General features: G+C 45.3%; 1 protein-coding gene across 1 annotated transcript in view; it reads right to left on the reverse strand.

The window, feature by feature from the left end:
• The window catches only part of LOC138964091 (leukotriene A-4 hydrolase-like), a 116702-nt gene that overhangs the window by 47406 nt on the left and 43676 nt on the right, over positions 1-25620 (reverse strand). The window contains exons 4-7 of the mRNA XM_070335979.1: positions 20853-20921; positions 19089-19246; positions 1328-1400; positions 406-546 (exon numbers count right to left, since the gene is read on the reverse strand). Of these exons, the coding sequence (XP_070192080.1) occupies positions 406-546; positions 1328-1400; positions 19089-19246; positions 20853-20921 (441 nt within the window). The remainder of the gene's footprint in view (positions 1-405; positions 547-1327; positions 1401-19088; positions 19247-20852; positions 20922-25620) is intronic.

Here is a 25620-nt window from a genome sequence, read left to right on the forward strand (position 1 = left end):
CTTTCCGTTTTGGGTCGATGGGCGGATTGCTTTCATGACATTTCTGTAACTTTGTGTGCGTATAAAGTTGGAGTTCGTGCAAAGCAAAATAAAGTAATGACCTGAAATAGAAATGAAAAACTGTGGTTGTACTTCAGCCATTTATGTACCGAATTGATGTTGTACACAGAAAGGATTTCAGCACGTTTGAGCCGTGCTGCAAAATTCCAAGACAATAAACGTTCTTGTTCTTGTAGTAACCCCGACAGCCCAACGAGTTAAAAAAAAAATTGGAAAAGGAGGGTCCCGGGGTCCTAGCATGTCATTGCGATATAGCCAAATTCGCGATGTAGTGGAACGCGATATAGTGGAATTAACCTTTAGTGGGTAAGCCTGTGCATGTGTGCAAGGAATAATGTATTCTACCAGTATTGTAGGTGTGACAAAGGTGAGACAAGGGTTTTCCATTCCTCCATAAGGAAATGAAGGTGGCAGGATCAGCAGGTCATACTGCCCCCACACATAGGGTCCCAGCAAATTCTCAGCTGTCCGCAGCATCTTTTCTGTCTGTCAAAAAAAAAAAGCATCATCTAACTTTTAGCAATTTTAGCAAGTCAAATCAGCTTTAGGTTAGGGACTACAAATGCGTCACTGAGCCTTTCACATCAAAAATCCAATTTGCACCTAAGGTTTTAGGGGAAAAAGTTTAAACAGACCATGCAGTTCTTATTTACAACTTTATTCATATCTATTTCATATTTGTTAACTTATTCTAAAACCATATCAGTGATATTACTAGGATTTATCTTATTCTGCAAATTTGTACTGAAATGGTCACGAAAGTTTCAGCAATTGTTTCAGTTTTAAGGCAGTCCTTGACGTCACCTTTTCTCCACTGAAATTTTTTTTTGGCACGTATGCTGAAATTATGGTTACATTTTTGGCAATTGGAAAGAAGTTTCAGCATTTTTTCCGACTCCTAACGCCAAATCACGTCATATTCTGCATATGAAACATTTTCTCTGACACCATTTCTCGATTATTCAGACTATGTGCATCACTTGTCATGTTCTGGGGACGGAGTTAACAGCCTACATCTATATCTATAGCCCAAAGACATTGCTTATCAAACTTACTACTCGCCATTCTACCTTCAAGGTTGGTACCTTCAACTTAACATGAGCACCAGCAACACACACAGCAATTAATCTGCCTAAAAGCTGTTGTCTATTTACCTGCTTCTAACTGTTAGCAGGCTGATTCTCTCATTGATTTAACACCCCAGGGGTACAGCCAGACCCTGGCCTTTATTTACTGGTGCACACAATATTTCTGTTAAATTACCTACCTCAGCAAATTCGAAAGCTGCTTGCTCAACCAGCTCTTTCTCTGACCAGACTTTGGATCGAGGACCAATGTCTCTGTAAATACAAGAAAAAACAAGCTTTGAGTGATTTTGTCTTTGTAGCAAAACTTTAGAGTAGATTTTTCTGACATGTACATCACAATGAAACTGCACGTTTCAATAAAATGGTAAATTATTCCAACGACAGCATGTAATCTGGTTCCATAGTTGATCAAAATGAATGTAAAAAGAGGGCAATGCCACAGTCTCCGCTTGCTTCGTGGAGGTATAGCACCCTAGCCACACAAAGAATTCTCCATCAACTGGTCAATATGGTGAGAATGTCACAGTGCCTCTTGGGTTTACTAGGTATTTTGTTGTTCTCCAATAGCCAACTTGCACAATACCCCGCTTGAATAGCTCTTCTGTGCGAAAGATAAGGAAGGTTAACTTCCGTGCGGTCTTAATGTTTTGCTCTCAAGAGTTATCGTTCCTTCAATACGGCGAGTCACTGATCTAAACAATGGCTACCGAACAGCCAAATTTTCGTGCGATTGCAAGTACCAAAGTTGCAATATTACATCAAAGAATGAAAAATACAAAATCAAAAATTTTAGTAATAAATTTTCATTTGATTAATACATAGCAATTAACCCTGGTTCAGTGCTGGTAACGCTGTACGCGTCCCCTTGGTAACAAGGAAGACGCCTCTAAAAAAGAGTGACCCGAGACCCGTAAGGGTGTCTAGGCCAGCCTGGAAACGAGGCTGCCTTCCGTATGCGCGCGCATACGCCGCCATATGCAATCATTCTAAAACGAAGCCCAACTCACTTCTTTTTTAGACATATACAACCCCACAGCGGGGAGGCGGGAGGGATTAAACGATGTGAGTTGGGTAAGTATATTAATCAAATGAAAATTTATTACTAAAATTTTTGATTAAATTACATATCTTACCCAACTCACATAAAGCAGATTGCTACTAAAGGTTGGTGAGCACTTAACCCAATTAGGAATTGAGAATCTGTCCTGCCTCTACCAGAGCAGATAACGCAGAAACGCATCCTGTCTCAATGCATAGACATCTCTGAGATAGACATCAATGAAAAACATTTTAAGAAAGCCAGTAAGCCGACTCAAAAACATGTGCCAGGAGACCAAATAGAAGAACAGCTAGAGTGGAAGCCCAATCTCTTGCCTCATGAGGCCTGGCTGTAGTAAAGGGCAAGACTGCCCTGACATCCCCTGCCTGACTCTGCCACCAGACATAAGCTTGTCTAACTATGGCGGAGACCCACTCGGCTAACGCGACTTTCGATATATCTTTAAACCGCACCATGTTGAATGAGATAAAAAGAAGTTTCTGAGTTTCCGATCAAGTATGCAGAGTCCGAAACAGAAAACTGCTGAGGGCTCTAACAAGACAAAAATGAACATCAGGATATCCAAAAGCAATAAACTTGCTCAAGAGAGGAAAGTTGAGTCCGTGCTGCCCGAAGGGAGAGGACTAACTGCCCCCCCCCCTTTTTTTTCCTGCCACCACTTGAAGGCATGCCTAAACAATGTGGCAGTCCATCTAGCTAAGGTTGACTTCAACAAGTCATTACCTCTACCAAAGTTGATAGATATTCTTCTTTCTTTAACCGGTGTTTAACGTCGTTTCTAACCGTTCAAGGTTAAAACGCGACGGAGTTGAAAGATAAAAACAAGAGCCCTTAGATTCAATAATCTAAAAAGATCCGTGCGAGTCAGAAAAAACTTCGAAACTCGAAATGTTCAATTGGCTAAATAATGGCTCTAGAGGAGCCAGAATATTGCTAAAAGGTTAGAACTGTGAATCGAAACTGGTTTCTCCAGTTCCTGCTTATACGCCAGAATTTGTCAAAGAAACCTAAATGCCAAAGATCAGTCTTTCTCCAAAAAGCTGTCTATAGCAAACCTAGCCAGAAAATACACTTACTCCAACTTCTCATAGAAGCTACTAGAGTAAGCATGGCCGCTTTCCATAATGATCAGCAAGGCTAGTTTTGTAAAGAGACAAAGAATCCAATCTCAATAGCTCCAAAACTAGGAGCAAAGCCCAAGAAAAGACTGGAGATTAGCTATCAGTCAGCCTAATGTAGGCCCTCTTAAACGTGCTGGTTATAAAGCCACCACGAGAAAATTTGCACTGAGCTGTTTCAGTGTAACTGATACCACATAACGTCTAAACACAAAAACGTGGGAGAAAATTCAGAAAGCCAGAATAGGTGGTTCGCCACCTGCATTGAACAAAGAGAAGAGGAGTTCTTTCCGTTAACAAATACGCCATTTGTTCCAAGCCAGTCAACGTGACAAGTAAACGAAGACACTAAACCCCTATAAGAACTCTGAGCTAAGTCCAGAGTTGAGGCAGAAGCCCCTGAGCATCTCAAAAATACCCTTACAGTAGACACCCACGTGATTCAAGTGTGAGAAAAAACGGTGCCCTCTTGCCAGCCTTACGAGGTCTGGCAACCAAGATTGAACGGGCCCACGACGGGCGCTGTGGCGTGGTGGTAAGACGTCGGCCTCTTAATCGGAAGGTCGAGGGTTCGAATCCCGGCCGCGGCCGCCTGGTGGGTTAAGTGTGGAGATTTTTCCGATCTCCCAGGTCAACTTATGTGCAGACCTGCTAGTGGCTTATCCCCCTTCGTGTGTACACGCAAGCACAAGACCAAGTGCGCACGGAAAAGATCCTGTAATCCATGTCAGAGTTCGGTGGGTTATAGAAACACGAAAATACCCAGCATGCTTCCTCCGAAAGCGGCGTATGGCTGCCTAAATGGCGGGGTAAAAACGGTCATACACGTAAATACGTGGGAGTTTCAGCCCACGAACGAAGAAGAAGAACGGGCCCATACTGAGAGACCGGCAGGCCGCTCAAAGTAAAGTCAAGTGTATTGACCTTCCATGCTTTGGGATCCGGAAACAAGGAGCCGAACATAAGCAAAAGGCGATAGTACCAAAAGGCAAAAACTTCTATCAGCGGCTTCTCCCATTCACCCGAATAAGCAGAAGCGCGTGGTGAGATAGAGTCCACTCCGAGTGGACATTCTTGACCAACAGACTTAGAGAATCCGCTAAGTCCTTGAGCCTCCCATGAAGGTACTTCACTGCTAAAAAGATCCAGTGATGGAAAACCACAAAAGAAACTCTCATGCTCCATGCAGAAGCGATAGGTAGTGAGAGACCCCCTTTTCTTGTTGAGAAAAGAACCACTGTGGTGTTGTCTGCTTGAAACAACACATGTTCCAGCCCTTTGTTCGATTGCTTAACACCCAGCCGACCACAAAGGGCCATATCAAAGCTGAGCTGCCTTGAACATCCAATGTGTTCCAGCCCTGCACTCCTAGCATCACCTGAAGTAAAGGACTTCTATAAAGGGCCACTTACACAATCTCCTCAAAGAGATCAAAAACGGCCAAACAATCGTTTGACTTAGAAAATAAAACAGAACCCTGAAGCTCTGAAATCAACAAACAGTAGCCACTTCCGATCTATTTTGTGAATCAAAATGCGGGAGTAACAACCAAACGATCCCTGTAAGAGACCCAAAAGGGAGGCACCAGAGACTCCCTCCAAAACAAGAAAGGCCTAATCCCCACTAGCCATTGTGGCGAACACAAGGCGAAAAGAAACGTGATGCCAAGCACTACCTTCCAGTTGACATAACTACCGGAAGAGTGAGAGAAAGCGTGCTTTTGTGTGCCCAGTAACACCCACCGCAACCTGCCCCAGGGGAAGAGCGGTGGGTCTTTGGCACAGAGCCATGCCGCGAAAGCGATAGTATGGAGACAAAAGCTAAAGTCAAGAAAGGCGAGCCTGAAGCTTTTTCTTTGAAAAACAAGTCAAGGCCTGCCGAGCGCTTTCCTTTTGCAGAGAGCTTTTCTTTGTAAGAGAAGAATCCTCGTGCATAGAAGCGGACTCACAAAGAGAACCTTCAAGCAAAGAAAAAAATAAAAGTCTCAACAAAAGAACAATACTTTAAGGAAGAGACAGGCGAACAGCAAAACTACATCCTTTGTATCTGCGTCCTGTCGGAACACAAAGATATCCAGATAGGACGTAACCGCACAAGAGAGAGAACAAATGCAAGTCTTGATCAAAGGCGATATTCGTAAAGAAGTGCGGACACAATCTACCACAGCCAGGAGATCCTTGTTCTTACAGACAGACAGTTTCTCCTTGCTATTAACATCCAGATGGATGTTCGCCAAATCCGGGGTACCCGGGGGCGGTTCCGTATAAAGAACAAAAGAAAAACTAAGTTCTTAGGCTTGGAGTTAACCGAAGCCTACGGATAGCGCTCAACGAGTGACACGCTACTTGCACAGATTACGCAAGCTAAGACAACACCGCCTCAGGTGCTTAGCTGAGCGTTGCCCACAAAGAGTGGTGACAAAAGAGATTCAACTGTGAAACCCTCCGCAAGTTCACGACCCCTACGGAGGATCTAAGAACATAACATTCAAAGATTTTCCTTAGAAGGCTCAAATCAGCTAAAAAAATGACGCAAACAACGGCAAAGCTGAAGTAGGAGCTTCCCCATGAGATGCCAACAAAGGCAGAAGTGGGGCAAAAACATCGTTTGGGATAAACACCCAAAAAAGATGGAGGAGAAACGGCAGATGACGAAGCTACTGCTAACCCTACAGGGAAAAAGCGTGTAGTAACCTCTGCTGTCAGTAAAAACAAAGATGCCAGCTTCGCTGAAAGTCGAAAAGAGGCATCCCCATCTGCCTCAGAAGCTTCGTTCTCCAAATCCTCATCATCCTGTTCAGTAGCATCCTAACGACCATTGAAAGGATGAGACCAGAAACCAATCCCGATAAGGCCACACTTGCCAAAAACCGGGAAAGGATTGGAAAAATGCCCAAAAACCGGAACTCCGTGAACGGATCCTCCATCCACCTGCCTCATGCCAGCTAAAAACTGGAAGAGGAAATGGATGCAGCCTGTGAAACAGCAGAGGAAACGCAAAAGCGAAACCGGAAGCCGAAGGCTGATGAGCGCCGACTGCCAACACCACAGTGTTAACGGCAGAAGGCTATACCATCCTGTAATCGGAAGACACAGCCGCAAAAGCGGAACCGACCGTGGATTGGTAAACAACAGAACCAACCGGATGTATAGAAATGCACCGGAAGATCCTGTTGTATCTTGAAACCATTTCAGCTGCGAGCGTCACTGCACTTGCCAACTTGAAACGGAAATCTGAATCCAGTACTTCCCATCTGACCGGAAGCACCTTCATCAAAACAGTCGTCTTGCACTTCTGTGCAATCCGGAAGCTGACTCCCGTACTGACTACCATAGTCCAGCAGAGAACCAACTTTACTGTTTACTTCTTGCCCAGAGGGCAGAAGCGGAAGCCGCACACACTCGCCCCCGTCAACGGACTGAGCAGAGTGCAGCGGAACTTCCATACGCTCAACAGGGCTCTTATTCCCCACTGAAAGGCCGCCAAAGCGGGTTGAGTCAGCCGAGAGATAAGAACTTTCGCCGGGCCGCAATGCGCCTTAGGCTACTCGCTCCTGAAGGCGCGCCGAGCTTTGGCCGAAGAACCCGGTTACTAACTCAGCAGACATACCTTGTGTTCGTGACGGAACGCCGGAAGGCGAACCCTCAAAAGCGGAAAACGGAAAGACATCCTCATCCTGAGAGGCATGCACATCCACCCGCGTGACTGTAGCGGAAGGAGACGGTCGAACCTTGGCAAGGGAAGAGACGTCAGCCACCCGGAAGGGAGAGAACGAAGCTCCGCTCTCGTCGATGAAAATTCGGCCGCTTAAGTAGAAACCTGCAAACTAAGAGATAACAACAACGCAGCAACGTCCGCGGATGCCAAAACAGGCACCACAGGGGAAGACTCCCCTTTAGCAGGTTAATCAACATGAGCGGTCTTGTCAACCGGCTTAGTAGACAAAATGGACGCCGTCTTGTCTACCGGCTTTGCGGGTAAAACCCCAACACATCAAAACATTTTTAAGCAAGAGTATCTTCAACAGAAACGGACGCTTGACCGGATTGTTTAGAATTTCTAGGATCTTTCATAGGCGAAGAGGGCACAGCAGAACCTGTAAAGGAGCTGACCTCTTCTTAGCATTGTCGGCCATGACAAAAAACGACTGACGAAAAATTTATGAAAAAATTTGTAAGTCCAAAATGCGGCCGAAAACGCTGCCAAAATCAACAAAAATACAAGAAACGACCTCACCTCAACATAGTTGTGAAGTCCAGATGACAAGAAGATACCAAGAGGAGCGAAACAAAGTCAAAATGACTAAGTAACAACGGCTGAACAGCCGGAGCGTACATCAAATGCGACCAGTCTCACTGACGCTGAGTTTTAGAATGATTGCATATGGCGGCGTATGCGCGCGCATACGGAAGGCAGCCTCGTTTCCAGGCTGGCCTAGACACCCTTATGGGTCTCGGGTCACTCTTTTTTAGAGGCGTCTTCCTTGTTACAGACCTGTTTACCCCCATAAGTGTTTTGGAGTAATGCTCAGCCCCAAAAATAGTAACCCTGGCACAAAAATAGTAATCATCCAGCATTTGTCGCCAATTACAACGCACATGACAACTGTGTCTGCGAAACGCAATCATGCACCTATATCCATCATTCACAAACAAAACACATCAGTCAGTTTTTGTAGTCATCATAATTTCAAAGAAGATCACATCAAAAGCACATGCATCACTGATTATTTTTCTTTTGCTCGCTGTAGGCCTTTTTCAGTGTGTCAAGAGCTTCTCTACTGTACTTGCGCTTGCCGCATGAGCGAGGGCGAGACTTCACCACTAGAAGGCTCTCCAGCCGTCTCATCAGACAGACATGATCTCTGGTCAGTCATGTGCTTTTTCACCCCATTTTACCATTGAAAAAAACAATGCCAAACATTTGAATTAATAAAAAAAATAATTTTTTTTTTTTTTTAATGAAAATCGTAGTCTTGACAGGGATAGCGGAATGGCGTATTTTTTGCAGAAAATCGTAATAAATTACGCCAAAATCGTAAGGGTAAACAGGTCTGTTGTTACCAAGGGGACGCGTACAGCGTTACCAGCACTGAACCAGGGTTAATTGCTATATGTGAGTTGGGTAAGATATGTAATTTAATTCAGGATACAAGAAACCGAAGCTGATAAAGTTATTGAACAGACAACGGAGTACCGGGATGGCACGTAATTTTGACGTCGAAGAGAATTCCACAGCCATCGCTTCACAAGCGCTGGTGTTCTCTGGCTTGTGTAAAAAAATTTTTTTTTAAATCGATCGCCTTTCCTATGTGTACAGACCATGCTTAGGTACTTTGAACGAACTTTAGGATTATTCTTGTGGCTATTATTGCCACAGCCCACTGCTGCACAGTGCAAATTCACCATTTTCAAGGCAAAGTGTCTGCACTGAAACGCAATCTCTCACAGAGCTATTAAAACATGCCCGCATATTACAGCAGATCTCGCAAGGCCACGCAAGATAATCGAAAATTTTTAAGTAAATTTTCATTTGATTAATATACTTACCCGAATCACATAAAAGCATTGACGCAGTCTTACATGCTTAAGGTCTGAAAAGGCTACCCGTCTTAAACAATTTTAAAGGGGAGCAACCCAACACAAAAAGTGTAAATACAGGTATGGTAATGACCATCTACCCGGGGAGTTACCTCCCGTCCGGGTTACGTGACGTCACTTCCCCTGTAAACACCACGTGTAACTCATACGACTTAATAGACTAAAAAATCATATGCGGGGTTGGCGGGAGGGAATACACTATGTGATTCGGGTAAGTATATTAATCAAATGAAAATTTACTTAAAAATTTTCGATTAAATTACATATTCTTACTCCGAATCACATAAAAGCAGATAGCTTCAACAAGGCGGTGGGAAAGAAAAATCCAACTCACTCTAAAAAACCTTGCCAAAACACTGGCCTGCTGCCAAAAGGTCAGGAAAAGGGCCCAGTGAGAAAGAAAAACTAACTCACTCTAACCCTTGCCAGGAACTGGCCCACTGCCAAAAGGCAGAAAAGGACCTGAGAACCATCTTGATTGACAGTCGTGATGTCTCTCAGGCAAAAGTTGCGAAAGACAACCTCAGAGAGCCAGAAAATGTGTGCCCAGCACTTCTTCCAATCTCCTGGACCAAACGACCCAGAAAGAGAACCCAGCCTTGGATTAAGCCGAGCCAAGTAGAGGGAAAGACAAGCTGCCCCCCCCCCCCCCCCTTTTCGAATGGAAGGAAATACCCATGCACTGAAAAACGATCTAAGTGTAAGGTAGTCCGATCAGTGAGGTGAAGGACAAACCTCGCGGCGACCGTGAGACGATCACGCCAAAGTAATCAAACTTAGGAATGGCGTGAAGCCCAAAAGGACTGAGAGATAAAGGTCAGCTCCAAAGCAGAATGACCAATACCCAAAAAAGAGGGAGAGAGAGACACCTGAGTACCAGGTACCAGAGCCCACCTCGACAGGAAGATCTCAAAAAGAGACGGTCGCCCGTAATCCCCTAACAGTCAATGCGAAAGCAGAGAGAGAGGCAATACGAGGAAGCAGAGGCTTACAGAATTGCGTAAGCCTCAGAAGAGAAGAAATCACTGTGGTCAAAAACTGAAGTGACCGGTGACCCTAAACAAAATGACTAAAAGCCAGAGTGTACAGATCAGTCTGCTTGAAGGTATAAATGAAGGAAAATCCAAAAACCCCAAGTAAACTTCGTAGCCAAATCAGGAGAAACTCCTGAGTCCGGCCGAAACTAGCCGTGTCTGTCTACCTCTGACAGACTGAGAGTCAGACGCGGCGATCAACGGCAAATGCCGTAGCCATAGTTGCCTGCGGTAGAAGGGTGACTGTAAAGGAAACCCAACCCCCCGGAAGACGCCCTGATTCACCTCATGCTAAGATGAGGGAAAAGAGGAAGAGTAAATCCGAAGCAACAGGAACCGAAAACGCCATAGTCGAACCACACAGGGTAGAAGACTATAGCACAGGCTAAGGCCGAGAGCCATAAAACCCGTGGAACAGCCATGTACCAAAGTACCCAGAGTACACAGGTAAATATACGAAACATGAGTTTCGGCTGCCACATAACATGCTGGGCTATAAGCCCACAGCAAAGAAAACTGGAAAATTAGCTAACGCTCTGCCAAAAGGAGAGGGGTAGCCAAAAAAGCTGAGAGAGGTGATAAGCCACAAAGAATGACTCCTCAAACATGCATTGCCAAAGACAATGCCCCCTCAGGAAATCTGAATGTTACTTCCGAGGCCAACTCAAGCGTACCTTAAGTTTGGACGAAACACCAGAACACGTCTGATCGCTAGAGAAAGACAGAGTCAGACTCGGCGAAAGACAAACCAGGACCAAGTCCAGAAGCTTGTGGCAAACTGAGAAAAACGGGGAAGCCTGAAAACAGAAGACCCCACTCAAACGGAGATCGCCCAATCTCATCTCCTGCCTAAGATGAGAATAAAGGAAAGAAAGTCGAAGTCCGAAGCCACAAGAACAGGGAAAACAACAACCATCACCGCCAACAGGTGGAATGGCTGTTGCATCAGCCGAGGCTAAAAAACCTGGATGCCCTAAGGTCAGCCGTTGTTCCAAAACTCAGACGTACTATGAAGCGTCTGTGAAAGAAACAACCTCTCCGGTAAAACCGGAAGTGCCACTGCAGCAGCCCGTGGCTGAACTGCTGTTACACTAACTGAGGACTGAAGCAGTATAACCGAAGGACAGCGCTAGATCCGACCAGAAGAGACCTCAGCGAGTGCTCGAGCTGATGGGCCTAGATCACTGTGAAAAGATCGGACTGACGCATAATCAAATTATGCACTGATTAGATCAATGGGAGTCCCCCGACCTCACCACTCCCACAAACTATTGGCTGTGTACAGAGACCATCCAATGAAAATTTGCAAGGAGGAGACCCGCCCCGCCATCACCAAAGTGGATGGCGGAGGGGGGGGGGGTGTGATCGGGGGCACTTCCTTGGGGAGAGAGGCTTGCTGCTAGGGCTGCCCTTCTCCCTGCCCAAAAGTGATCTATACTGTTCAAAAAAAGAAACGCATAGTTGCTACTTGCCAAATTTGTTTTATTTTTCGAAAAAATTAACAGAAAATCCAATATTTAGATTATTTGTTTGAAATTTGGTATGGACACAGTTGAATGCACACACAGTTCATTTGCATCTTCAAATCAATCAGTCAATCAATACGATTGGGTGCCGAGGCTGTCAAGTCAGTAGGGGGTGTGACTGCCTTGAGCAGCAACAACTGCCCGGCACATTCTGGGCATGGACTGGATCAGATGCCGGATATCTTGCTGTGGGATGGTGTCCCACTCCTCCTGAAGTGCCTGCAATAGATCGCGGTGATTTGCCGGCGCTTCTTCTCGCCTGCGCACACGTCTGTCTAATTCATCCCAGAGGTGTTCTATCGGGTTCATGTCTGGCGACATGGATGGCCAGGGAAGCACCTGGACATGGTGGTCGGTGAGGAACTGGGTGGTGAGTCGTGCTGTGTGCGGGCGAGCGTTGTCCTGCTGGAATATGGCATCCTGGTCAGCCAGAAGAGGAAGGGCGTGTGGGCGCAGAATTTCCTCCACGTATCGCTGGGCAGTTATGCGCCCTTGGACGTGCACCAGGGTGCTCCTTCCAGCGGTATTGATCGCCCCCCACACCATGACGCCTCCACCACCATGAACGGGTGCCTCATCCACACAGTTGGGCGCGTAACGTTCGTTTACTCTCCGGTAGACCCTCCTCCGACCATCATGTCGCTGGAGCAGGAAGTAGGACTCGTCGCTGAACCACACGTGTCTCCAGTGATTCCGGACGGTCCAGCGAAGGTGCTGGTTGCCCCACTGCACTCGGTTCTGGCGATGGCGGCGGGTGAGGACAGCTCCTCTGTGAGGTCTGCGAGCTCTCAAACCAGCTTCATGCAGGCGGTTCCGCACGGTCTGGTCCGATAATCGGTGTGGCCCGGGGAGAGCCTGGACAGAAGATGAGGCCGACAGGAAACGATTCCGGAGGTGGCGGAGCCGTATGAAGCGGTCGTGAGCAGCAGTTGTCGCCCTTGGTCTTCCCGCTCGTGGCAAGTCAGCAACGGAGCCAGTGGCTTGAAACCTGACCCACAGTCTACTGATGGTGCTCTGGGACACGTGGAAGTGCCTGGCGATTGCACTTTGACTTTGGCCTGCTTGTAAACGACCCAATGCAATTTGGCGGTCTTCTCTGCTCAATCGGGCCATCTTTCGTCGCTGAATTGTCGTCTGATTTCTTTGTGGCGAACAATCCGCTTTTATGGGTTTTGGAAGACATGGTGAGAGCTCAATATTCCCCGAGTTTCACGAGATTACACTGAAGCATGACGAGTGGTCATGCCAAATGAGCAATTTTGACATTGTAGCCACTGATAACGCATGCGTCACGTGCAGAGCTCACTTGTGGCAATGGACGAAAGGTCGACGACCAGATAAACATTTTCTGCAGTTTGGTGGATATCCTTGTAGCCATATAACTAAATTAACCAAATATTACAAGCTATGCGTTTCTTTTTTTGAACAGTATATTTCTCGAAAATCGAGAATCAGACAGAGACTGCCTATTGGCCGCCGGCTGAAAACGTCCCGAGGCCTGAGCATGCTTCCCATGAGGAGGCTAGCTCTGCTTTAACCCTTGTAGAGAGAAGTCAGAGATCCGCTGATCTCTATCCCACTGGATCTACTTTTCTTTTCTGGTAAAAAACACCAAAGTTCAAAAAGCAGATCCCTCTACTCCGAGCAAAGCCCAAGTGTCTCTGCTAGCCTGCTCAGAGACCTGAGCATGCGAGAGAAACAAGTCCTTCCTACACCCGACTATAAAGAGAGGTGAAGGGAGGACAGCCTCTTTGTTCTTCGTTCGCCCTAGCCGGGCTGAACGAGTGGAGATGCCATCAGAGTCCTGATACACACTAAGCGTGAAAGGTTCAGTGACTCCAAGAAAGAGCGCGAGAGCGCTCTGACGATCATCTCCGAAAAAGAGGCAAATTCCAAAAACTGACGTCCAAATTCCTCTAAGTTCCTGCGTTCCCATTAAAGGTGTACGCGGAAGAGCAAAGACGCCAGCAAGATCCGACCCAGCTTCAGCCAAGAGAACTTCCTATGACAGGAAGAAACAAAAGTCGAAGCCTGTGTAGCCGAAGCCAGCCGAGGCTGCGCGTGTTCCGGAACTGACCCGTGAAGACCGAGTAGCAGAACCGGAACCCGTGGACACCACTTCCGGGAGGGGATGGCCAGCCAAAACCTGCGAAAGGTGGTACCCACATTGAAGGTGACTATCAAACCGGAAGTAGGAAAAACTCCTCCTTCGCGGAACGGAAGTCCGACATCGCCGAATGCAACCAAAGAGGAAGCCAATGTCCCTCCATAAAAAATCTGGAAGTAACCTCCATCGAGGCCTCGAGAGAAGCCGAGAGATTCGACAGAACGTGTCTGGTCGCTGGCTAAAGACTGTATAACAGAATAGCCAAGAGAACTGACACTGACCTAAGTCACAGTTGCCAGTGGAAAACTACTGAACAGGATAACCGGAAAACCGGAAACCCGTTCAACCGGAAACCGTCCTGTCTCACCCCTCCCGTAAGAGGGTAAGACAAAGAGGAGGTAACATCCAAAGCCACCAGAATTGAATAGACAGTAGACGCAACACCCAACCAGTGAAGTGACTACCGTCCCGGCCGAGGCTGAAAGCCTGCATGCCCATAGGCCAGCCGATGTTCCTCACTTCGCTAACAGTGTTAGGAAGAAGAACAATGCATCCGGACAAAGCCGGAAACGCAACAGACAAAACCGCACAATGCGGAAGCAAAGGTTGCGTGGACTGAGGACAGAAGACCGAACGCCCGTAGGCTAGTCCGCGGTCAACTCCAGTAGAGACACACAGTGTAATCGCAAAGGAGGACCTATGCTCCCGGTAAACCGGAAGGACGACTGTCCGGATGTCCGTAGGACGTATCCTGTTCCTCACTCACTGACATCCGTATAGGAGCAGCAGGAGGAGGAACGGCAACTCCGGGCGGAGCCGGAAAGGCAACGGACGAAGCCGCATAAACGGAAACGCCTGTTGCGATGACTAAGGCCGGAGGCCAGAACGCCCGAAGGCCAGTCAACGGTCAACCCCAGCCATGACCTCTGTGAGTGCACGGGATGGAGGACCTTCGTTTCCGGGAAAACCCGGAAGCGCGACTCCCGAAAACGGAAGCCGCCCTTGCTTATTCACAGCCGTGCATGCAATGCAAACAGGCTTTGAAAGAGCAGAAGATTAGGCAACGGACGAAGCCGCATAAAGCGGAAGCGTCTGCTGCGAGGACTGGGGCCGGAAGCCCGGTGGCCCGAAGGCCAGTCCACAGTCGACACCAGCAGGGACCTTCGTGGGTGTGCCAGATTGACCTTCGCTTCCGGGTAAACCCGGAAACGCGACTCCCGCAAGTGGAAGCCGCCCTTGCTCAGTCATAGCCGTACTCGCTATACGATCAGGCTTAGAAAGAGCAGCATATCCTGATGGGCAGGAAGTTTGCAGGTAGTGAGCCTGCGACCAAGAACTGTTGCTCAAAAGAGAGCGTCCGGTGGCTTCACGAGAGCCAGTGGAGCAGTTCGACTTACCGTCCATGCCCCCCAAGGAGGCAGTAGACGCAGCTGAAGGCCCGCGACCGGAAAGCCGTGGCCGACGGCAAACCAAGAAGCCAATGAGCGGCCGTCACCCGCAGCCGGCGGAAGTACAACGCTGGAGACGGCGTGGGAAGCTGCAATCTTCCCTCCCAAACTGCGAAACTCTGGAAAAAGAGAGCTAAGCAGTATAGACACCAGAGCGCCGCGCTCCGATGCCCAAGAGAGGGAAAGCAAGAAGAAAGAAACGTCACAGACGTGCTAAACTGCCCCCCAAATTCATTTGGGGCAGAATAAGTAACGGACAAAGCGGTTATACATGCTTAGTACGAAACAACAACAAATACCAATGGTCTGGTAGACCAATGACACAAACCTAGCCATGTTATATCACAGTCAGTCGCGCTGACACAAAAAACAGGCGGCGAAACAAAGAGTTACTGGAAATTAACAAGTCCAAAACGGACGAAAAATTCAGCAACTACAACGAACTTCCTGTCAAACTAATGCCTAAACAAGAAGGGCAAAGCCCATACGACTCACATGCTTTACACATTTTACCTACCAAAATACATGTGACCTTGACCCAAGGTCAAGGTCATCCAAGGTCATGCAACACAGCTGTTAATTCAAGACATAGGAAGTACAATGGTGCTTATTGGCTCTTTCTACCATGAGATATGGTCACTTTTAGTGGTTCACTACCTTATTTTGGTCACATTTCATAAGGGTCAAAGTGACCTTGACCTTGATCATATGTGACTAAATGTGTCTCATGATGAAAGCATAACATGTGCCCCACATAATTTTTAAGTTTGAAACAGTTATCTTCCATAGTTCAGGGTCAAGGTCACTTCAAAATATGTATACAATCCAACTTTGAAGAGCTCCTGTGACCTTGACCTTGAAGCAAGGTAAACCAAACTGGTATCAAAAGATGGGGCTTACTTTGCCCTATAAATCATATATAGGTGAGGTATTCAATCTCAAAAACTTCAGAGAAAATGGGAAAAATGTGAAAAATAGCTGTTTTTTAGGCAACATTTATGGCCCCTGCGACCTTGACCTTGAAGCAAGGTCAAGATGCTATGTATGTTTTTTGGGGCCTTGTCATCATACACCATCTTGCCAAATTTGGTACTGATAGACTGAATAGTGTCCAAGAAATATCCAACGTTAAAGTTTTCCGGACGGACGTCCGGACGGACGGACGGACGGACGTCCGGACGGACGGACGGACGGACGACTCGGGTGAGTACATAGACTCACTTTTGCTACGCATGTGAGTCAAAAAGGAAGCGCTTACCAACTAACAAAGCAGAAGGCAAGTAAAGAGGTAAAATAAGGTTTACCTAACCAAAACATAGGCCGTGCCACGTTCGCCGTCAGCTAAGCTGATAAACAAACATGGGGGCCACAAAATGCGTTACTGAAAAAATTTACAAGTCCGCAAAACGGACGAAAAGTCAGCAACTACAACAACATTCTTGTCAAAATAATGACCAAAATGGAAAGAGCTCACCAAACACGTAAAGGCAAGCCGTAAAGACGGGTTAGGCGGCCGGTGGGTGTCCTTACAAACACCAGCACGCAGCCACACACGGAGCCAAAAATTCGACGACCTTCTCTGCTGTAGGCTGAATAGTCGTATGAGTTACACGTGGTGTTTACAGGGGAAGTGACATCACGTAACCCGGACGGGAGGTAACTCCCCGGGTAGATGGTCATTACCATACCTGTATTTACACTTTTTGTGTTGGGTTGCTCCCCTTTAAAATTGTTTAAGACGGGTAGCCTTTTCAGACCTTAAGCATGTAAGACTGCGTCAATGCTTTTATGTGATTCGGAGTAAGAATATGTAATTTAACGCAGATTTTTCGCGTGACATCGCGTGGCTGGCCGATAGGGCAAGTCGCCTATTGGACATTTACATAAAATACAGTAACCGGACAACATTTCCCAACTATGAAACAAATAAAAAAGATTTTTTTAAAAAACCAGACTGATAACTGATTGTAATAAAAACAAGTCGCGTGAAGCGATATAAAAACATTTAGTCAGTCGGCATCAAACTAAAAGATCAACACCAACAAAATAGTCATCACCGAGATAACATTTAGATAGTCTCGGCTAACCATACCCAAAGACCGAGACGGGTCAAGCTCGTCTCCGCGAAGCATGCGACCGTAGTCCTTACTGAACCTATTTTCTTTAATTCTGAGCACATTTGTAGAGTAAACATGACATTATAAGATGTTTGGTGGCTTGTTGACAGACCAGCTTTTTTGTTGGTCCAAGCGGACCATATTGTCTTTTGTTTCATCTTTATCGACCAAGGCCGAAGGCCGCGGTTGATAAATATGAGACAAAAGGCGATATGCTCCCCGAGGACCAACAACAAAGTGCTGGTCTGACAACAAGCTACCAAACATCGTTTTTGTCATCATTTTGGTTGTGCAACAAAATGCACAATAACCCACAGGGAGACGAATTTTTAGAATCCAACTCCGGGCCACAAAGCATCGTCATAGTAGCACGAGATAACACGTCAAACTTGTATGTGACGTCAAACGTAGCTTGTTGACGCTTTTCTTCCAGTCTGAAAATGTACAGAGCTGCGATCATACCTGTGAATTCAGTAAGTGTTGAGCATATTTCTTTTCTTTTAAGTGTTTATGACTTTTCGTTGTGGATTTTGCGATTACAGAGATAAGTTGCAAATTGACCATGAGTCGCTGCGGTAATTATCAACATTGATTGGGTCTTTGAGAGTGAATGCTTACAATCGTTGTCCTCGGAAACACAAATCCAAAGCCACGATGGTGCACACATCAAACAATCAGCCTGATTGGCTTTTACTTTGACAATCCACGTTTCACATGAAAGCTCAAACCCATTCACCACCTCGAGTTATTGCATGGGGAACATGAGATTTATTTACCAGGTGTTTGTGAATGAAAACTCGTGAAAATGATGACAAATCTATATATTTTTGAATTCAGGAGCAGATGAGGAATAAAATGTAATCATTTTTTAATCTGTTACTGAAAATTCGATTTTAATGACAACTTTAATGAGCAAACTAATCTACTAATTTTTAAGCTTTTGCGCTGAAATGCAATCCCATAAGTCCGGACTTTGTCGAAGATTGCTTGACCAAAATTTCAATCAATTTGGTTGAAAAATGAGGGCGCCTCAACTTTCACTAAAAGCTGGATATGACGTCATCAAAGACATTTATCAAAAAAAAAGTTTTAAAAAAAAGGTCTGGGAATATCATACCCAGGAACTCTCATGTAAAGTTTTATGAAGATCGGTCCAGTAGTTTTCTCAGAATCGCTCTATACATACAAATACACATATACACATACACCACCACCCTCATCTTGATTCCCCTTCTATGTTAAAACATTAAGTCAAAACTTGACTAAATGTAAAAACAAGTCGCATGAAAAAAATTACTACGTTACTCACAAAATGAAATTAGCAGACTGCCTTTTTTTTCACCAAAATTTGTTAGCTTTGTCCCCCGCGGTTATGCGCCAAGAAAACACTTTCACGAATAAAGCATGCAGAAAGTGACGAGCCAATATAGCGCAGTAGCGCAAAGCGCTCACAGGAAAGCGCACTTTTCTATGTTCTTGTCAACTTTCTGAGCTTGTTTTTAATCCAAACATAACATATCCAGATGTTTTTGGAATCAGAAAATGATAAAGAATAAGATAAAATCATTTTTTAATCGATTACTAAAATCTGCTTTGTCAAAGATTGCTTGAGCAAAATTTCAATCAATTTGATCTAAAAAAAAAAAAAAAAAGACCTTAATGACAGTGCCGCCCCAACTTTCACAAAAAGCCGGATATGACGTCATCAAAGACATTTATAAAAAAAGAAATGAACAACATCTGGGGATATCATTCTCAGGAATTCTCATGTAAAGTTTGATGAAGATCGGTCCAGCAGTTTTCTCTGAAGCACTCTACACTTATACACACACACAGACACACACACTACCACCCTCGTCTCGATTCCCCGTCTATGTTAAAACATTTAGTCAAAACTTGACTAAATGAAAAAAGAGTGTTGAGAGTATACCTGCTCTCAATGTCGCCACCAACAATGGCTAGAAGGTAGCTAGGAATGGGCACCTTCTGTTCAAACTGATGCACCCGGCTGGAAGAGTCCCCTTCACACGCCACTGCACCAAGTCGCACAGCACTCATAAGAATGGTGATCTCGCGAGGAGCTTTCACCTATGCACACAAAAAACAGTCAAATAATTAAAACTTAATCAGGCACTCTTATTCCCCCCTTTGCTTTAGAAGCTACTGTAGAAATGAACATGTAACAAGAAAAGCAAATGCTTTGTACGACTCCCACACTCACTAAATTACAACCCCACTGCCCTTCCCACCACCATTACTAATCACATACTCAATATTGAGGGGAAAAAAGAGAAAATAACAACACAAAAATTGTAATAAATAGGTTACACACCTCGCAGTCCTGGATAGATAGCATATTTTCCTGCGGGTCGATTTTCAGGTATTCCAGAGCCTCTGGGGAGGTGTGTAACCTTTTTATCCTTTTTTTCCCCGACATTTTCATTAAAAAAAAACTAAAACTTTTTCAACTCAAAACTGCCTGTGCCTGTTTTATGATTGCCAAAAGCTTCTACAGACAAAAGTCATGTCACTGAATTCATGTGCAAAGTTAGTTCCTTTTGTCTGAATGATGAACGGCCAATCACTAGCGAGGGGTGTGTGTCAAACACACGTGAACGGGAGCATGTTTCCGACATTCCCGTCGCTAGTTGAGCATATCTTTTTTGCATCAAGCCATCTATTGTATAAAATGCCTTCATAACAAATAGAACCTACACAAACTTGTTGTGCCATTAAAATAAACATCTCTGGTCAATAAAAAACGCTCGCGCTGGACCCGAGTACTCTTCAGACATTCACACACACACACACACACACACACACACACACACACACACACACACACACACTCTCTCTCCCTCACTCTCTATCTCTTACACACACACACACACACACACACACACACACACACACAAGTACAGACTCATGCACGCACACACACACACACACACAAACACACACACACACACACACACACACACACACACACACACAAACAGTAACACTAACACATGTGCACAAAATGAACACACACACACACACACCGCGCGAGAGAAAAAGACTACAGGGAGGCATTGACGTCAAAGACTTTCGACCGTGACGTAATTACGTCACTATTCTTGGTTTACGGTACCATTCGGCGGCTCTCTCTCTCTCTCTCTCTCTCTTACACACACACACACACACACACACACACACACACTCATGCACGCGCACGCACACACACACACACACACACACACACACACACACACACAAACAGTAACACTAACACATGTGCACAAAATGAACACACACACACACACCGCGCGAGAGAAAAAGACTACAGGGATGATGCATTAATTGACGTCAAAGACTTTCGACCGTGACGTAATCTTTTTATGACGCTATATTTCTCGTCACTGTGTGACTCGTTCGGCTGTTTTATCAGACTGCCTGGCTGGATGTGGCTCCGCAAATTCCTCCCACCGCCAAGTCGTTTTTTTGTGGTTTATTTCGCATTTAGGTCCCAGGTAACATTATGAAGTTTTAATACGATCAATCGGACCTATTATCAAGTTAGTGTGTCAACTTTTGAACGAACTGCGCCCAGTAGTTTCCAAGCAATAAGCTGTTAAGTCGAGACACACACACACACAGACAGACAATTAAAGTCTGCTGGACCCTAGTACTAGCGTATTCGGGGATAACATACCTTTGCCGTGTAGGTGAACTTGACAGTGGGGGTATCTTGGCAAGGGAATAAGCTGCGAGCATGAATTGCCTGAAATCACATAAAATAACATTTGAATTCTGATTCTATAGAGTGACCTTTGGATAAAACTGAAATTACAATCAGAACCGGTGATTATGACCAAAAGTTATCATTTCATCTAGTTGAGATTGGAATTCTGATTTGAGATGATTAATATCAGAATTCTGATATCATCCAGCTAAATTTGGAATCTAGTCATATTAAAATATAATCTATCTTCTTCTTCGTTCATGGGCTTCGACTCCCACGTTCACTCATGTTTTTAGCACGAGTGGATTTTTAACGTGTATGACCGTTTTTACCCCGCCATTCAGGCAGCATACGCCGATTTCGGGGGAGGCAATATGCTGGGTATTTTCGTGTTTTTGTAACCCACCGAACTCTGACATGGATTACAGGTTCTTTTCCGTGCGCATTCAGTTTTTTTCCGTGCGCACTTGATCTTGTGCTTGCGTCGACCGGGATTCGAACTCACGACCTCCCGATTAGGAGGGCGACGTCTTACCACCACGCCACTGCACCCGTCAATATAATCTATGACATACATACATGTTTACAGGTATGTGTGTGTATGTGTGCACATATATGTGTGCATGTTTAAAGGCTGCCCTTTTCGTAGCGTTCATTAACTAATTCCTATTGTTTACATGTGCCAATAATGTACCTAAGGGGATATGATAACGATTGGCTGTAGCTTTTGAACACGGAACAAATTATTTCAGTATTGCAAAGTGGTGTTGATAGTGTCGAATGTAAACAGAACAGTCTCAAAGTGAAAGTGGATGTTTTCCGGAAATTGCTTTTCTGCTTAGCACAATACGCTACCGCGCTAATCTGGCGTGTCGATATCACTACGTTTTGCACGTGGAAGGTGAGCGATTTCCTTCACGCGGGGAGTGACGAAGCTGTACTGTCTGTGTTGACGGTCTAAAAATAGCCCAAGTCCTGGAGAACTGTTGCTAAACATAGCAATAAACTTTATAAAGAATTAAGTATTTCTCGTCATTGGTAAGGACTTCAAACCTAAAACTTTGCAGGAAGCTTAATTTATACATCCCCGCAACGATGGGAAAAGCCCTGGAAGTAATTAAAATTATTAAATAGGACTATGTCAGCCTTTAAGATAAGATACACTGAGCCCAAAAGGTTAAGGATATTTTTTCAGTGGTATACCCCAGATGTTAAACAGCAGTTTTTGGGTCAGAAATTAACGTGTATTTTAAGATCTGTCTTTCTTCTGCTCAAAAATGCCTTTCAGGAATCTATATTATAATACGCGTGGGCTTTTTCGCCGTGTGGACGTATCTCCTACCAAACCCCGCCGATTTGGCCCCTGTCCCTCGGTTTTCCCGTAGGAACGGATCGCGCTGAACACGATGCGCCGGGTTAGATTAACGAGTTCGAAAGCAAAATGGCTTTTGGAGGCTTTTCGGCGAAAATTTTCGTAGCAGACCAAATATCCCAGCTATCCCATTGGCCGAAAGCGAACGGTCTGACTAAACACTACGCGACCGCACCCCAGACGAACCTAGCCGTGTGTTTTATTTCTCTGACTTAAAACTCGGTACAAAGTATGATAATGTTGTGAAGATACTGGATATATAAAAAATATTACACGTACGTGCTTTAGTTTGAGGCCCCGCAAGGTAGTGCAAGGTCGCGTGCGGTCGCGCAGTCTTTAGTCAGACCCAAAGCGGGGACATCACTCGGGGCAGCTGTCAAATCTGCCGCGTGTTGCATCGACTCGATATCTATGATCGACTGGTGGATCCTACAACTGGCTCTACAGGTAAATCCCTTAAATTTCTTAAAGTGTTCCTAACCTTGCTGTATTCTGCCACAGGGGTTATACTATAGAGATAGAGAATTTGCAACATTATTCGCCACGTTTCTCAGTCTCCCCCGCCATTTTGACACGCCACGGCTGAACTGCAGGATTTTTGCTCTTTCAACGCTGCATTCTTTGGTTGTTTTCTAACCCAGGCATAGGCCATACATGGGGGGGGGGGGGGGGAGGGGGGGGAGGGGGGGATTTCAAGGAATCTTGCCATACATTATGGGGGGGGGGGGGGTGCGGTACTAAGCCAAAGTTTGGGATTCTGCCGGCGTTACCCATGCAGATGCAGAAAGAAACGCTGCATTATTTTGTTGTTTACTAACCCAGGCATAGGCCATACATGAGGGGGGGGATTTCAAGGAATCTTGCCATACATGGGGGGGGGGGGGGGGGGGGGCGGTACTGGTAGCCAAAGTTTTGGATTCTGCCGGCGTTACCCATGCAGATGCAGGAAGAATCTTGCTTAGGCCATACAATACAAATGGGGGGGGGGGGGGGTGGGGGGGGGGTTGTATTACCTGAAAACAGCATGGAGCAAATAGTTATTTTTCTACTTTTCTAACCCAGGCATAGGTTGTCATTTGAATCATTATATATTTTAGACGGTTTAGATTTCCATTTCGTAAAAATCTATGACCCATGGTATAGGCCATACATGAAGGGGGAGGGAGGGCGGTGCTATTACCTGAAAACAGCACACACACGTGCCATTGGACGTACCTTTATTGGGTGTGTGTTTTTGTGTGTGTGTACATGACTTTATATGCATGGATGTGTGCACTCGATTGTGTGTGTGTGTGTGGTGTTTGGACCATGTATATTTTCTATTGTCATTTAGTTACAATATGCGTTTGAATCATTATATATTTTAGATGTTTTAGATTTCCATTTCGTATCTTTACGATGGCTTTTACCTTTAATGCTTCCAACTTTCAAAACGCTGCAAGACTGGGAAGAGATGCGGTGCTCAACAAACTGAAATTTGTTATTTTGATTAAGTTCACACACACTTTTGTCTTGGAACATCGTTTGCATGTACAGCATTTGTTGTTGTTGTTGTAGGTGACAACAACCAGATCACTGGAAGACAGACAGGGAGAAAGAGAGATGTTTAGAGTTTGTCCTCTGGATATCTGGATATACAACTAGCTCTATACACTCGACAGGTAAATCCACTTTCTTAAAGTGTTCCAAAACCTTACTGGATTCTGCCACAGGGTTTATACTAAAGAGAATTTGCAACATTATTTCACCATTCACCACGTTTCTCTCCCCCGCCAATTTGATTTTGCCTTGCCACGCCACGGCTCAACTGCAGGATTTTTGCTAATGCATCGCTGCATTCTTTCGTTGTTTTTCTTTTCTAATTTTCTAACCCAGGCATAGGCCATACATGAGGGGGGGATTTCAAGGAATCTTGCTGAAATCTATTGCATGTGTCTGCCTTCTTTCGGGTATTTTTTCTAACCTAGAGGCCATACATTGGGGATTGGGGGGGGGGGGGGGTAGGGTCCCCACTGGTTTTTAGAAACAAAATTCCATGACTTTTCCATGACTTTCCATGAGCCTCAATAACATTTTCCATGACTAGATCCACAGGTCGCCATTTCCGAACACGCAAACTTTTTATGTCTTGTCACTGCCAGTTTTGACACTGGCTTGCTTTGCACTGAATTTGAGTCAGTTTCTACGCAGTGTCTCTTCGACAAGCAAGTCAAGCATTTGCTACGCAGTCAGATTATCGGTAATGTTTGCTGGTCCTGTCATTTCACTAAACTGGACCAGCCACTGTTTGTATCCATCTGCACTTTCGTAAATTCCGTTTCGTAACCGTCACTGTGACCACCGCCTGTGCTGTGACTTGATGAACTGTCATTTTTTTCACTGCGATACACAGTTCATTGCGAAGATCTTCCTCGGTAATTCGTTCCAATTCCGCATACTTTTTGTTGTCAAGAAACAACTCGAAAGAAAGTTTCAAACTCATCATCCTCCATCTTGGTTGTCGAAGCGCTAAAGTACTTTATCGATGCAAAAACAAAAGCAGAAAACTTCGACGAAACCGACTCAAATGCAGCGCAGACTACACGACGAGATAACGGAAGGAAGTGAGCCTCGTTTTGGCTCAAGTGCCGTTAAAAATACCGTTATTCTCGTATGCAAATACGAACGAGAAGTTGGTCATACGAACAAGCCTTGTGCTGGCGACGCAAATCGCCGCTGGCTGGCAAAGGGGGGTGAATGGCTGGGCGACGAAAATCGCCGCTGGCGTGCTAAAGGTTAATTTTTTTTTTCTTTCTTATTTTTGTTAAATTCCATAACTTTCCATGGCTTGAATTGAAATTCCATGACTTTCCAGGCCTGGAAAATTAAAAATCAAATTCCATGACTTTCCAGGTTTTCCATGACCTGTACAAACCCTGGGGGGGGGGGGGGGGGGTTAAAAGAATCTTGCTTAGGCCATACATGGGGGGAGGGTCTATTACCTGAAAACAGCATAGGGAAAATTGTGTTATGTAGACGTATTTTATGATTTTGCTAATAAAACAAAATATAAATTTTTTTTTCTCCCAGTCCATACATGGAGGGGGTGAACGAATCTTGCTTTTTCTACTTCTCTAACCCATGCATTACATGTGGGGGGGGGGGGGTGAACGAATCTTGCTTTTTCTACTTCTCTAACCCATGGCATAGGCCATACATGTGGGGGAGTTCTATTACCTGAAAACAGCATCCACACACACGCGCACACGTTCCATTGGACGTACATTTATTGTGTGTGTGTGTGTTTGTCTGTGTGTGTGTGTGTACTGTCATGAGTGTATATGCATGGATGCGTGCACTCGATTGTGTGTGTGTGTGTGTGTTTGA

Source organism: Littorina saxatilis, linkage group LG4 (assembly GCF_037325665.1).
Source record: "Littorina saxatilis isolate snail1 linkage group LG4, US_GU_Lsax_2.0, whole genome shotgun sequence".
NCBI lineage: Eukaryota > Metazoa > Mollusca > Gastropoda > Littorinimorpha > Littorinidae > Littorina > Littorina saxatilis.